The sequence below is a fragment of the Coregonus clupeaformis genome, chromosome 6 (assembly GCF_020615455.1).
Source record: "Coregonus clupeaformis isolate EN_2021a chromosome 6, ASM2061545v1, whole genome shotgun sequence".
Lineage (NCBI taxonomy): Eukaryota > Metazoa > Chordata > Actinopteri > Salmoniformes > Salmonidae > Coregonus > Coregonus clupeaformis.
Window position 1 is genome coordinate 23626246 of NC_059197.1, and position 14785 is coordinate 23641030.

The 14785-nt window shown below is 40.0% G+C and overlaps 1 protein-coding gene and 1 long non-coding RNA gene across 2 annotated transcripts in view; one reads left to right on the forward strand and one right to left on the reverse strand.

The window, feature by feature from the left end:
• Nucleotides 1-188: 188 nt before the first annotated feature.
• Nucleotides 189-915, forward strand: LOC121568402. The gene is made up of 3 exons (XR_006001250.1): nucleotides 189-317; nucleotides 507-660; nucleotides 859-915. It is a non-coding gene; the product is annotated as an uncharacterized LOC121568402 (long non-coding RNA).
• Nucleotides 916-13317: 12402 nt separating this feature from the next.
• The window catches only part of pcp4b (Purkinje cell protein 4b), a 47759-nt gene continuing 46291 nt past the window's right edge, over nucleotides 13318-14785 (reverse strand). Inside the window, exon 3 of the mRNA XM_041878945.2 lies at nucleotides 13318-13944. Within this exon, the coding sequence (XP_041734879.1) occupies nucleotides 13802-13944 (143 nt within the window). The 3' untranslated portion in view covers nucleotides 13318-13801. The remainder of the gene's footprint in view (nucleotides 13945-14785) is intronic.

The window sequence follows — 14785 nt, forward strand, 5'->3', positions numbered from 1 at the left end:
GGTTATTTTCTGCTTATGCTTTCACATTGACATCAAAGCATGATTCCTGCAAAAGTTCAAACTATGCATGTAATAAAGCACTGTCTGCAATAAGGCCATATAAGCCCATATTCAATGTTTCTATTCATATATACAGTATATATGTATGTTTAACCTAATATTTTCCCTCCTTCCTCCCTCTAGTCCCTGGGCCTCCAGCGGGGGTTAAGTCTGCAGCCTCCACCAGCTCCGTGGTGTTTGTGTCCTGGCTCCCTCCTCTCAAACTCAACGGCATCATCAGGAAGTACATTGTCTTCTGCTCCAACCTGCACCCCACGGTACAGAGCTGTATTATTATTAACACAGCTCTCACAGCAGCCTTGAGCGCTCATTATAATGCCGCCTCCAGTCCTGACATTCTGGACTGTATTAGAAAGTCCTGTAGGGAGAGAGAAAGCTCATGTTCAAGTTGTATGATAAATGCACAGACGTGTAAACCCCTTCCCTTTCTCCCTCCCTCTCTCCAGGTGATGAGTGAGTTTGAGGCTTCTCCTGATGTATATTTCTACAGAGTGCCAAACCTGGCCCGTAACAGAAAGTACAGCATCTGGGTGGTTGCCGTGACAGCCGCTGGGCGAGGCAACAGCAGTGAGACCATCACAGTGGAACCTCGGGCCAAAGGTACGGGTTGCCTGTGTAACAGTGTAACTATTGAAAGCTGGGAATCAAAACTAATGTTGCTGAAGGATTAGTGATTGCGGTATGGTGTTGATTGATATGACATCTAGGATATTGCTTGCATTCTGTTATTATTCATAATTGTTTTCCATTGGAATAGAATGGTACAGTCACAGGGATGCATGTGTGTAACGCCCATAGCTCCTGCCAGGATCCTGACGTTCAACAGAACAGTGACTACACCCTGGATGAAGGACACCGCCCAACAAGGCGGTCGGAGCTCCACCCCCCACCATCAAGTGGCTGAAGGGAAAGTAAGTCAAGGCCATAGAGATGTATAGTGTCGCAACATTGTATCTGTGCCATTATGGCATCTGTGCCTGCATTGGCAATGCCATTGAGGCTATCTCAATTTTAAAGTAGTCAATTTTCTTCTTCTTTTTATGTTTGTGTCAAGCTAATATTGGTGACTTACTGCCACCTGCAGTGCTGGAGTCTTGAACCAAATATTGTGTCAGTCATTTATTGTGGCCAGTAGATGGCGGTCATATAGCTTTAAGCCATTTACAAACTAGGCAAACCAATTTGAAGAAGAAGACAATGCTCTGATCATTGGCTGATCGCTCCCAACTCATAGGAATCTCCACCCAGTTGACTACTTTAAAATGATGGAAGCCCTCATTGCAATGTCCATGCAAAACCGGGATATTTCCAAGTAATGATCTCTATACAGCTCTATGGTCAAGGCCTATCTGTCACATGATTCAACACATTGCAGGTATGTCAAAATTGTAATCATTTTTTTATTTATTTTTATTTTTTAGGGGGTAGATCAGCTTTAATATTGCAGATAGATTGTAACTTCCATCAATGTAATTGTCTGCAACACTTCCAATCCCCCATATGTTTTTTTTATCTCGCAAATATATATATATATATATATATATATATATATATATATATATATATATATATATATATATCAGTGGGGGAAAAAGTATTTAGTCAGCCACCAATTGTGCAAGTTCTCCCACTTAAAAAGATGAGAGAGGCCTGTAATTTTCATCATAGGTACACGTCAACTATGACAGACAAAATGTGGAAAAAAAATCCAGAAAATCACATTGTAGGATTTTTTATGAATTTATGTTCAGATTATGGTGGAAAATAAGTATTTGGTCAATAACAAAAGTTTCTCAATACTTTGTTATATACCCTTTGTTGGCAATGACACAGGTAAAACGTTTTCTGTAAGTCTTCACAAGGTTTTCACACACTCTTGCTGGTATTTTGGCCCATTTCTCCATGCAGATCTCCTCTAGAGCAGTGATGTTTTGGGGCTGTCGCTGGGCAACACAGACTTTCAACTCCCTCCAAAGACTTTCTATGGGGTTGAGATCTGGAGACTGGCTAGGCCACTCCAGGACCTTGAAATGCTTCTTACGAAGCCACTCCTTCGTTGCCCGGGCGGTGTGTTTGGGATCATTGTCATGCTGAAAGACCCAGCCACGTTTCATCTTCAATGCCCTTGCTGATGGAAGGAGGTTTTCACTCAAAATCTCACGATAATAATAATAATAATACAAGGCCCCATTCATTCTTTCCTTTACACGGATCAGTCATCCTCTTCCGTTTGCAGAAAAACAGCCCCAAAGCATGATGTTTCCACCCCCATGCTTCACAGTAGGTATGGTGTTCTTTGGATGCAACTCAGCATTCTTTGTCCTCCAAACACGACGAGTTTAGTTTTTGCCAAAAAGTTCTATTTTGGTTTCATCTGACCATATGACATTCTCCCAATCCTCTTCTGGATCATCCAAATGCACTCTAGCAAACTTCAGACGGGACTGGACATGTACTGGTTTAAACAGGGGGACACGTCTGGCACTGCAGGATTTGAGTCCCTGGCGGCGTAGTGTGTTACTGATGGTAGGCTTTGTTACTTTGGTCCCAGCTCTCTGCAGGTCATTCACTAGGTCCCCCCGTGTGGTTCTGGGATTTTTGCTCACCGTTCTTGTGATCATTTTGACCCCACGGGGTGAGATCTTGCGTGGAGCCCCAGATCGAGGGAGATTATCAGTGGTCTTGTATGTCTTCCATTTCCTAATAATTGCTCCCACAGTTGATTTCTTCAAACCAAGCTGCTTACCTATTGCAGATTCAGTCTTCCCAGCCTGGTGCAGGTCTACAATTTTGTTTCTGGTGTCCTTTGACAGCTCTTTGGTCTTGGCCATAGTGGAGTTTGGAGTGTGACTGTTTGAGGTTGTGGACAGGTGTCTTTTATACTGATAACAAGTTCAAACAGGTGCCATTAATACAGGTAACGAGTGGAGGACAGAGGAGCCTCTTAATGAAGAAGTTACAGGTCTGTGAGAGCCAGAAATCTTGCTTGTTTGTAGGTGACCAAATACTTATTTTCCACCATAATTTGCAAATAAATTCATTAAAAATCCTACAATGTGATTTTCTGGATTTTTTTTCCTCAATTTATCTGTCATAGTTGACGTGTACCTATGATGAAAATTACAGGCCTCTCTCATCTTTTTAAGTGGGAGAACTTGCACAATTGGTGGCTGACTAAATACTTTTTTTCCCCACTGTATATATATATATATATACATACATATATACATACATACATACATACATACATACATACATACATACATACATACATACATACATACATACATACATACATAGACATACACATACATATATACATCATATATACACATACATATACATTTCATTAAAAAAAATACATTTCCCTTTATTATTTTCCAACCCCACCACCACTTCCCTAATTGGAGTAAACTAGTGAACAACAATGCTTAGGCCTCTACTTCCAGCTTATACATAATATATACATTTTATGGACACAGTCAATTTTACAATAATTATATTTTGTTTGTTTTTACTCCTGAACTTCCTCTACCCTCAACCTCTCTGATCATTTTCATGATGTCCATCCGGTTTGCTTCTATATGCCATATCTTTCTAACTGTGCTCTTTCACAAAAGCTCTCAACCTATAACCTATATACTTATTATGGACACAGTATGCTTACATTATTAGTTATCTTGTTGTTATTAGTTGTTGTTAGTTGTTATTAGTCCCATCCTCAACTCCATTCAACACCACCCATCTATCTCTTAACCACCATCCATATTGGATTTCTATTTGCCATATATATTTCAACTGTACTGTGGTGTTTTACAAAAGTTCTGAACCTTTCTATTCTCATTGTTTCTACAGATTGTAAATTGAAAATAAACATTTTTGCTAAAAGTATTATTATATTATTGATCGATTGACTATGACTTTTCAGATCACCCAGTAATGTTATCTGCAGGGTTAGCCATTCCTGGATCTGTGTCCAAAAACAAGCTACAAATGGACAGTACCAAAACAAATGATCTAATGATTCTGTCTCTTCGCAGCAAAATCTGCAGAGCTGGGAAGATTGTATCCCCCATATAAATAACATTTCATTGGTAGCAAGAATTGTATATAATAATTTAAATAGAAAAATTATAAGTTTTGTATCCGCCGTCGTTTTGCGTATCAGTTCATAAACACTATGCCATGGGATCGGTACGTCAAAAATCTCTTCCAAACTATTTTGCAATCTATATGGGACGGCTGTCAATCCTTTGGTCCTTAAATGAAACTGGTATACTTTTTTATTTATCACAGTTTTCTTTAACCAATTATGTTCTTTAATGCAAGGCCGACAGACAAGTTCCTTACATTTTCCCCCTTCCACTTTCCTCTTCCATTTTTGCGGTAATGCTGCAATTATTTTGTTGTAATTTTGGGTAGAGCAGACATTTCCATATGTTTTTGTTAGCTGCATGTGCGACATAACTCCACCAGTCCTACCGATGATATCATTTACGAAGATTATACCTTTAAAAATATATATTTTTTAATCAATTAGTATATTTGAGTTTAACCACAATATTTGTTGCATTATTTGTTCTGTCGTTTCTGGAGGATTAAATTGAAATTGCAACCAACTTTCTATGGCTTGTTTTAGAAATAGTGATATATTCAAATAACTGAAAGTGAGAGGTTGTAATCTGAATAAAGGGAAAAAGGCCATTCTTGAACATTGGGCGGGACAATCTTACTAATTTGCTAGAGAACTAATTCGGATTTAAGTATAACTTTTGTATGACTGAAACCTTTAGTGATAGGTCTAATGCTTTAATATTTAATAATTTCTGTCCTCCGAATTCATATTCATTATATAAATAGGCCTGTTTAATTTTGTCTGGCTTGCCGTTCCAAATAAAATTGAATAATTTTTTCTCATATAATTAAAAAAACTGTTCGCTAGGCGTAGGCAAGACCATAAGCAAATAGGTAAACTGTGATAATACTAAAGAGTTAATCAGGGTGATTTTTCCACAAATTGACAGGTATTTACCTTTCCATGGTATCAAGATCTTATCTATTTTTGCTAACTTTCTATTAAAATTAATTGGAGTGAGATCATTTATTTCATTTGGGATATGTATTCGGAGTATATCCACATCACCATCAGACCATTTTATTGGTAAACTACATGGTAATGTAAACATTGTATTTTTTAGTGATCCAATACGTAATATAGTATATTTATAATAATTTGGTTGTAATCCAGAGAGGTTAGAAAATGTATCTTGATCCTCTATGAGGCTGTGGAAGGATTCAAGATGTGGATTTAAAAGAAAACATGAATCATCAGCGTACAATGACACCTTCGTTTTTTAAGCCCTGGATTTCTAATCCCTTGATATTATTGTTGAATCTGATTTTAATAGCTAACATCTCGATGGCCATAATAAATAGATATGCCGATAGTGGACAACCTCGTTTCACTCCTCTTGACAGTTTAAAACTTTCTGAGATATAGCCATTATTTACTATTTTACACCTAGGGTTACTATACATGATTTTAACCCAAATTATAAGAGATTCTCCAAAATTGAAATGCTCCAGGCATTTATATATAAACCCCAGTCGTACTTTATCAAATGCCTTTTCGAAGTCTGCTATGAATAGCAGGCCTGGTTTCCCAGATTTTTCATAGGGTTCTATTGTTTCCAGTACTTGCCTTATATTATCTCCAATGTATCGTCCATGTAAAAAACCTGTCTGATTAGAATGAATAATGTCCGACAATACCTTTTTAATTCTATGCGCTATACATTTTGCTAGAATATTTGCATCACAACACTGAGGTGTAAGGGGCCTACAACTTTTTAAATGGACTGAATCTTTATATTTTCCACCTGTATCCTGTTTCAGTAATAATGAAATCAGACCTTCTTCTTGAGTGTCTGATAATCTACCATTTACATAGGAGTGGTTAAAACATGCTAATAACGGTCCTCTGAGTATATCAAAAAAGTATACCTCGACTGGTATGCCATCCACCCCTGGAGTTTTCCCGGATTTAAAGTCTTTAATTGCATCCAGAAGTTCCTCCTCTGTAATTTCACCTTCACATGAGTCTTTCTGTATGGCTGTTAATTTTACATTATCAATAGAAAAAAAATCTCTACAATTAGCTTCAGTTAGAGGAGATGGAGGCGACTGAAACGAAAACATATGCTTAAAGTACTTTGTTTCCTCCTTCTTCAAAATATAATTTGGTGAATCATGGGTGACTGTCATTTGTAACCAGTTTCAGTCAATTATTTTTGGTAGCATTCCTATGTTGAAGATATATTCTTGAATATGTTTCTCCATTTCTTTTTGTTTTTCCTCTAATTTATTCTGAGCCTCTATGTTACAGTTTTTATTGCTATCTATCTGTTCTGTTAGACCTTCTATTTCCTTTGTTAGTATGGACTCTTTTGACCTAAATTGCTTTTGTTTTCGAGATGAGTACTGAATTGCATGGCCTCTAAAGGCACATTTAAAGGTGTCCCATACAATAAGGGGATTTGCTGTACCTATGTTAAAAACAAGTTATCATCCAATAGGCTTTGATTAAATTTCCAATATCCTCGACCACGTGGAAATTCAGTAAGAGTAATGTACAGTGGGGAGAACAAGTATTTGATACACTGCCGATTTTGCAGGTTTTCCTACTTACAAAGCATGTATAGGTCTGTAATTTTTATCATAGGTACACTTCAACTGTGAGAGACGGAATCTAAAACAAAAATCCAGAAAATCACATTGTATGATTTTTAAGTAATTAATTTGCATTTTATTGCATGACATAAGTATTTGATCACCTACCAACCAGTAAGAATTCCGGCTCTCACAGACCTGTTAGTTTTTCTTTAAGAAGCCCTCCTGTTCTCCACTCATTACCTGTATTAACTGCACCTGTTTGAACTCATTACCTGTATAAAAAACACCTGTCCACACACTCAATCAAACAGACTCCAACCTCTCCACAATGGCCAAGACCAGAGAGCTGTGTAAGGACATCAGGGATGAAATTGTAGACCTGCACAAGGCTGGGATGGGCTACAGGACAATAGGCAAGCAGCTTGGTGAGAAGGCAACAACTGTTGGCGCAGTTATTAGAAAATGGAAGAAGTTAAAAATGACGGTCAATCACCCTCGGTCTGGGGCTCCATGCAAAATCTCACCTCGTGGGGCATCAATGATCATGAGGAAGGTGAGGGATCAGCCCAGAACTACACGGCAGGACCTGGTCAATGACCTGAAGAGAGCTGGGACCACAGTCTCAAAGAAAACCATTAGTAACACACTACGCCGTCATGGATTAAAATCCTGCAGCGCACGCAATGTCCCCCTGCTCAAGCCAGCGCATGTCCAGGCCCATCTGAAGTTTGCCAATGACCATCTGGATGATCCAGAGGAGGAATGGGAGAAGGTCATGTGGTCTGATGAGACAAAAATAGAGCTTTTTGGTCTAAACTCCACTCGCCGTGTTTGGAGGAAGAAGAAGGATGAGTACAACCCCAAGAACACCATCCCAACCGTGAAGCATGGAGGTGGAAACATCATTCTTTGGGGATGCTTTTCTGCAAAGGGGACAGGACGACTGCACCGTATTGAGGGGAGGATGGATGGGGCCATGTATCGCGAGATCTTGGGTCCATCCCAAGATGGGTCGTGGCTGGGTCTTCCAGCATGACAACGACCCGAAACACACAGCCAGGGCAACTAAGGAGTGGCTCCGTAAGAAACATCTCAAGGTCCTGGAGTGGCCTAGCCAGTCTCCAGACCTGAACCCAATAGAAAATCTTTGGAGGGAGCTGAAAGTCCATATTGCCCAGCGACAGCCCCGAAACCTGAAGGATCTGGAGAAGGTCTGTATGGAGGAGTGGGCCAAAATCCCTCCTGCAGTGTGTGCAAACCTGCTCAAGACCTACAGGAAACGTATGATCTCTGTAATTGCAAACAAAGGTTTCTGTACCAAATATTAAGTTCTGCTTTTCTGATGTATCAAATACTTATGTCATGTAATAAAATGCAAATGAATTACTTAAAAATCATACAATGTGATTTTCTGGATGTTTGTTTTAGATTCCGTCTCTCACAGTTGAAGTGTACCTATGATAAAAATTACAGACCTCTACATGCTTTGTAAGTAGGAAAACCTGCAAAATCGGCAGTGAATCAAATACTTGTTTTCCCCACTGTATATGCCAATTATATGATGGTCCGACCGCATTCTGTCCCCTATCAACACTTTTTAAACTTTTGGTGCCAACGAGAATTACATAAGAAAGAAGTCAAGACGACTAGCTTGATTGAGTCTCCGCCATGTATATCTCACTAGATCAGGATATTTAAGCCTCCATATATCTACTAGTTGTAATGTATCCATGACATTCAGTATTTCCTTAAGAGCATGAGGGTGATTGTTTGTAGTGTGATTTCCTTTACGGTCCATTGAGCTATTTAAAATGGTATTATAATCTCCCACCATAATAATAGAGTCTGGAATTGCTTGCAGGGTTGATAATTTATTATATATATTGTCAAAGAAGAATGGATCATCATTATTTGGTCCGTAAAGGTTAATGAGCCATATCTGTTTATGGTCCAATAACATATTTAAAATAATCCATCTACCTTGCGTATCTGTTTGGACAATTTGCACATTCGGATCGAAATTACTGTTAATTAATATCATCACCCCTTTTGAGTTTCTTTGCCCATGGGAGAAGTATATTTCGCCCCCCCCATTCCTTTTTCCACGCAACTTAATTTACAGTTGTTGAATGAGTTTCCTGTAAACAATATATATTATATTCCTTCTCTTTGAGCCATGTAAATATTGTTCTTCTTTTGTTATTATCTGCTAAGCCATTACAATTATAACTGGCTATACTTATTTCACCACATACCATAATGAGATACAAGTTTCAAATCTATTTATCATTATATATGTTTGTAAATGTACCAATAAAATATACCATAGTGATTGAGTGTCCATATAGCTGTACCATGATATTTGCATTGCTACTAAGTAACCCTCCAATTGTTCTCCACTAATTCCCACGCTAAAGCCCCTCCCCAAGTTGGGCCGGCATCCCAGTGATCGGCATACCACCCCCGTCCCTCTGGATCCCTAGGCCCCCGAGAGGCCAGGACCCATCCATCGAAAACAGCACACAGTGCCACCCACAAAACAGAAGCAGGTCAACCACCAAAAGCATTTCCAATGCTCTCACTTCAATATATTTATATAGCTATTTAAAAATATATATCTATTCAAATATCTTGCATATCTTATTTTCCATCATTATCAATTAATATGCGTAATAATGTTGGCAGTTCATGCGTAGGATTTTAACCTATAACCCGGATTGCCATTGTATTACATTACATTTTTGACAAGCAATCATTATTTTAGCAAACAATTATTGTGGTTCATCCTATATTCTCCCTAACATCCTTACCCCCTTGCAACAGATGTGGGATAAACACATACGCACATACTCTAACACACTCAACCCCTTTCCTCCACAATCAACCATAAGATCAGATGCTCAACGGTTGTTACATCCCAGAGCCCAACTCAAGAAAGGACCTGATTTACGAATGCATATACAGTTACAGCTGTTTGAGAAAGCATGCAAGATTGAGCAAAAATTGACAACAATGTGAGATTTGATTAATCAATTTAGTCTATGTCAAGTCCTAGGTGATGGAGATCAGATCCACTCTCTTCACCTGAGACACAAACACTCTGGTCCCCCGTTGTAACCATTTTCCCCAAGCATCTCCGTGCAGTCAGACCTTTGATTATTTTGTGCCACTTGGGCCACAATAATAAGCCCCCTCTCTGATTGTCAGAGTGTGACCCCCTCCCCATGGGTTACTGCAGCCAGTGTTGCCAGCACTGCCACTACCTGGGTGGGGGTAACCCACCGGAATCCCCACCGGCTAGGTACAAGGTCGTCAAGGTTCTCATTAGCAGCTTTGAGAATGTCCTTGTATATTATGCTCTCCCATCAGGGGGCTCTGGCTTTGTAGGACCAACCCTGCCAGGCAGGCTCAGAATCTTGAGGGGGCGGTGCTGCTCAAGTAGGTCTCTGACCGCATTTATTTTTCTGTTTTGGCTGCATATAGGCAACACACAGCAGGTCCATAAAACAGATGGAGACTTCTCTTTGATGTATGGGTCGCTCAGGTGGGTGTCCAGGATATAGGGTTGGGGATCGTTCCATCATGATAGGACAATAAAAAAAATTATTAGATGTATACTATATTTTAAAATGTATATCCCTCATCTGCACAAAATTGAAAGCTCTCTCTCACAACCCCTGCTCACAGACACACATTGGTTCTGGGATATGCAACCATTTCCTTTCTCACTCACTTAACGTCACACTTTTTCAAACACAAAAATGCACACCACACCTTCCATCACAATTCATCCACACATACCCACATACTGAAGATGTTAGAAGAACTGTCCACATTTACTTTTCGTCAGCCAACAAGATGAGTAAGCCTAATGAACAGCAAAAGCACTAGCCTATGTCAATCTACTATCCCCCATAGTACAAAAAAAGACCTATTCTATTGGTCAACTTGTCCTTCTATGCGAGAAATAAATATTCCAAACATAGTCTGTGACATTTGTGGGATGCGATAGATCCCAAATTAATACAACCACTCGCATAAAAAAAAAAAACATTTTAAAAGCAACGAGGCTGATGCAACAGAACATTTAGCTTAAAATGTTGATGAACTATTAGGCCATTTCTTCACATTATACGCGCAGCAATGCGCACATGGCAGTAGGCTATAAGCGCGAATGTTCTAAAATGCAATCAATTAGAAAACACCATTCTCAAAAGTGACCGCAAATGCGATTATGCATGTAATGCTTTATTATGATACATTATAAAGGTGCATTTTAATGGTGAAAATGATCTTCCCCAAACTTGAAACTCACGCACCGCCTATGTATGCCAGTTAGTTGTGATACAGACCTTATCAAAACAGAGGCCTATGGGCTAGGCTACATGAGGTGTGCGACTATGATATGAAACATTCACTTAAAAAGGCATGCGCTGTTTCTGCCTTACTGCACACAAGCTGGGCATCATTCACAAGTGATAATATATAATTTACAAGTGATAGGTTCATTTTCTCACCCATCAGACTATTCTTGATTTAATCTTGTCTTTACATAGGCTATGCTGTATCTCAGGCCTCCTGTAGCTCAGTTGGTAGAGCATGGCGCTTGCAATGCCAGGGTTGTGGGTTAGATTCCCACGGGGGGGCAGTATGAAAAATGTATTCACTCACTAACTGTAAGTCGCTCTGGATAAGAGCGTCTGCTAAAGAACAAAAATGTAAAATCTAAATAATATGTGTGAAATTAGTTTTGATTTACAATGGACCATTATCATGCACCTATCTCGGAACAGGGCAGGGGAAAAAAATACATGTCATCTATTCACTTAAACAGCAAATGGAGGACGCTTTTCCCTGGTTCGTTTTCATGCCAGCTAGGTAGGCTATACTCCTGTTGTAAAGCAAAGCAATGTGCTTAATATTAGGAAAGTACAACAATTAATATATTAGGCTTAGCCTATACTGTAGAAAGCTGATGGGATCCTCCTCTTTTTAATAGAGGCCATCAAAACTCTGTTTTCTCACACAATTGCATAGCCTATAGAAATGTTGTGCAACATGAGGTCATGGGCTCTCATGAAGTGTTTGATTAGATTTTTGATTTGCATTGATGTCAGAGTGATGACAGGGACAGTAGAGTGCTGAGTACCAGGCAGTTAGCAAGTTTGGTAGGCTACTAATGACCAGCAGCAGCATCAGAGCTTGGAGAAGCCTAGTTACCGTGACTAAACAGTCAAGTGGAATTTGACTGCAGTCATGACTCCTGACTGCCGGTGTGGCAATATTGTCACCCTAACAACCCTACTTATGCATCCTTATTTCAACCCCAAACCCACCACTGATGTGTGTGGCCAAAGAGCTCTATTTTCATGTCATCTGACCGTAGCACCGGTTCCAATCCAAGTGCCAATGCAGTTTAGCAAACTCTAGGTGTTTGCATTTGTTGGAAAATAGAGCTCTTTGGCCACAGCCAACAGTGGTGGGTTTGGCGTCGAAATAAGGACGCATAAGCAGAAAATAACCCCATACCTATTTTACAATATGGTGGTGGATCTTTGATGTTATGGGGCTATTTTGCATCCACTGGTCCTGGGGCCTTTGTTAAGGTCAACAGCATCATGAACTTTGCCCAGTACCAGGACATTTTAGACAGAAACCTGGTTGCCTCTGCCAGGAGGCTGAAACTTGGCCACAAGTGGATCTTCCAGCAAGACAATAATCCCAAGGACACATCAAAATCCACAAAGAAATGGTTAATTGACCACAAAATAAAATTGTTGCTTTGGCCATCTCAGTCTCTGGACTTGAACCAAATTGAAAACCTGTGGTTTTAATTGAAGAGGGCAGTCCATAAGCGCAGACGAAGGATATCAAGGATCTGGAAACATTCTGTATGGAGGAATGGTCTAAAATCCCTCCCATTGTGTTCTCCAATCTCATCAAACATTTTAGAAAAAGGCTCAGTGTCGTTATCCTTGCAAGGTGAGGTATTGAAAACGGGGTTGTCAATAATTTTGACCCCTATCTTTTTGATAATTATTTGTATTACAAAATCTCTTTCTCTGAACTATTGTATTTCCTATAAAATAATAATAATTCTGGACCTGACTCACTGTATCTAACTGGTTAAATTATTGGGATTTGGAAGGCAGCGTAGCGATGACCCTTCTAAAACATTCAATAGCCAATAAAATATTCATCACAGTGTTCAGGCAAAAACTCCCAGTTAGTTACGGATGAAGCAATTTGTTTGCAAGTAAGTAGAGCTCTAACAACCATGAGGAAGAAGGAGGAGGACGGAATCGAATAAGGAGAATCAATCAATTAGGATTATTGCTCATTGGGATGGTAACACTGTAGAGGAGGGAGGGAAGACAACATAGGAGTGGTGCTCCTCATTCTGAACAATGCTCTATTTTTAGAGTTCCACAGGGATATGATCAAGTCCCCATGCTAGCCTGCAGAGCAGGGGTATGCTAATGCCATCCATCATAGATAGCCTAGTGGCTTACAACAACAACATGCCAAGCTTGATATATACCTACAGGTAATTTACTCGCTTTCTAATTGCTATATTGACATATGCACTTGTCCACACAGAATGTTTATTTAAATTCAATGTACATTGTTACACAGTAGATCATAGCCTGAGGGTGCCATGCGGATAAGAAAAATGCATTAATATTATAATGTGGTGAAATCATCTTCTATTCTACATGGAGAAACCCTGATAAATACAGAACGGATGGTGGATGTAAAAAGCTGAATAAATACTAAATACATTCTCTAACACATTACATTACACAAGCTACACACCATGGATGGACAAAATGGTGGGACAGAAAACCGATCTTCAGAACTTTGCCATTTATTGGTACAGCAATCAAATAATAGGTTACGTATGGAGTTTCACAGACATGTCAGTGATCGACAGGCTTCTGCTTTGCTTTCTCCCCCCACCCCACCCCACCCCTTGAGTTTGTATGGTATGAATATGTATACATGCAAACGCCACCACGCCAAGCTGCACCTGCCAGGTCTCCACAGCTACAGGGAAACCCTGCGGCCACTATGACTTGTCGTCAGTCTTCTTCTTAGTCTGGAACTTCCGGAACTGCGATTGGATGGCGACGGCCGCCTTCTCAGTCTCCGGGGCGTCCATGTCGATGTCAAAGTCCTCCGCTGGGACTTCCTGGGACTTCTTGGATGCATCTGGAGGAAGAGGAAATGAGGCTTGTGACTCACTGGGTTCCACAGAGTGGTGCTCCACAGAGGGCTCCACAGAGTGGTGCTCCACAGAGTGGTGCTCCACAGGGGGCTCCACAGAGGGCTTCACAGAGTGGGGCTCCACAGAGTGGTGCTCCACAGAAGGCTCCACAGAGGAGTGCTCCACAGAGTGCTCCACAGAGTGGTGCTGCACTACTACTCTGGGTTCCTGCAACTGGGAGACCCTCTGAATACACAATACATAATACAGAATGTACACATACAGTAGAATCACACGTTTTTGTTTTTTCCCTAGTACTACACAGCTGATTAAAATAATCAACTCATCATCAAGCTTTCATTATTTTAATCAGCTGTGTAGTGCTAGGGCAAAAAACTAAACGTGCACCCAGGGGGGGCCCCAGGACCAAGTATGGGAAACCCTGATCTAAAGCACAATAATGCATACCAAAAGAAAGGGCACCACAATTTTATTCATAGAACACAACATGGTCCAGAAGATTATAATTTCCCCTGTAGCTCTCAGGCCTTCATTATGGAAGGTTTGGCCATGCAATTCCAGGGGGTGAACAGACAGTGGTTTTCCATGCCTGAGGACAAGGAACACATTGATCTGCTGTAGCTAATCCCCAGTTCTCTCTATAGACGGACTCAGCTCACACTCCTAACCAGTGGTGTGAGCCAATCATCTCACAACAGGAAATGTTCAAATGGATAAGTAGTAACTTTCTGTGCCAAAGTATTGAACAGTTGATGAATTAAAAGTTAAAATGTTGAAATATATGTTTAAAATATTTTCCCTCTGTATACTAAATTCCAAAGTGAG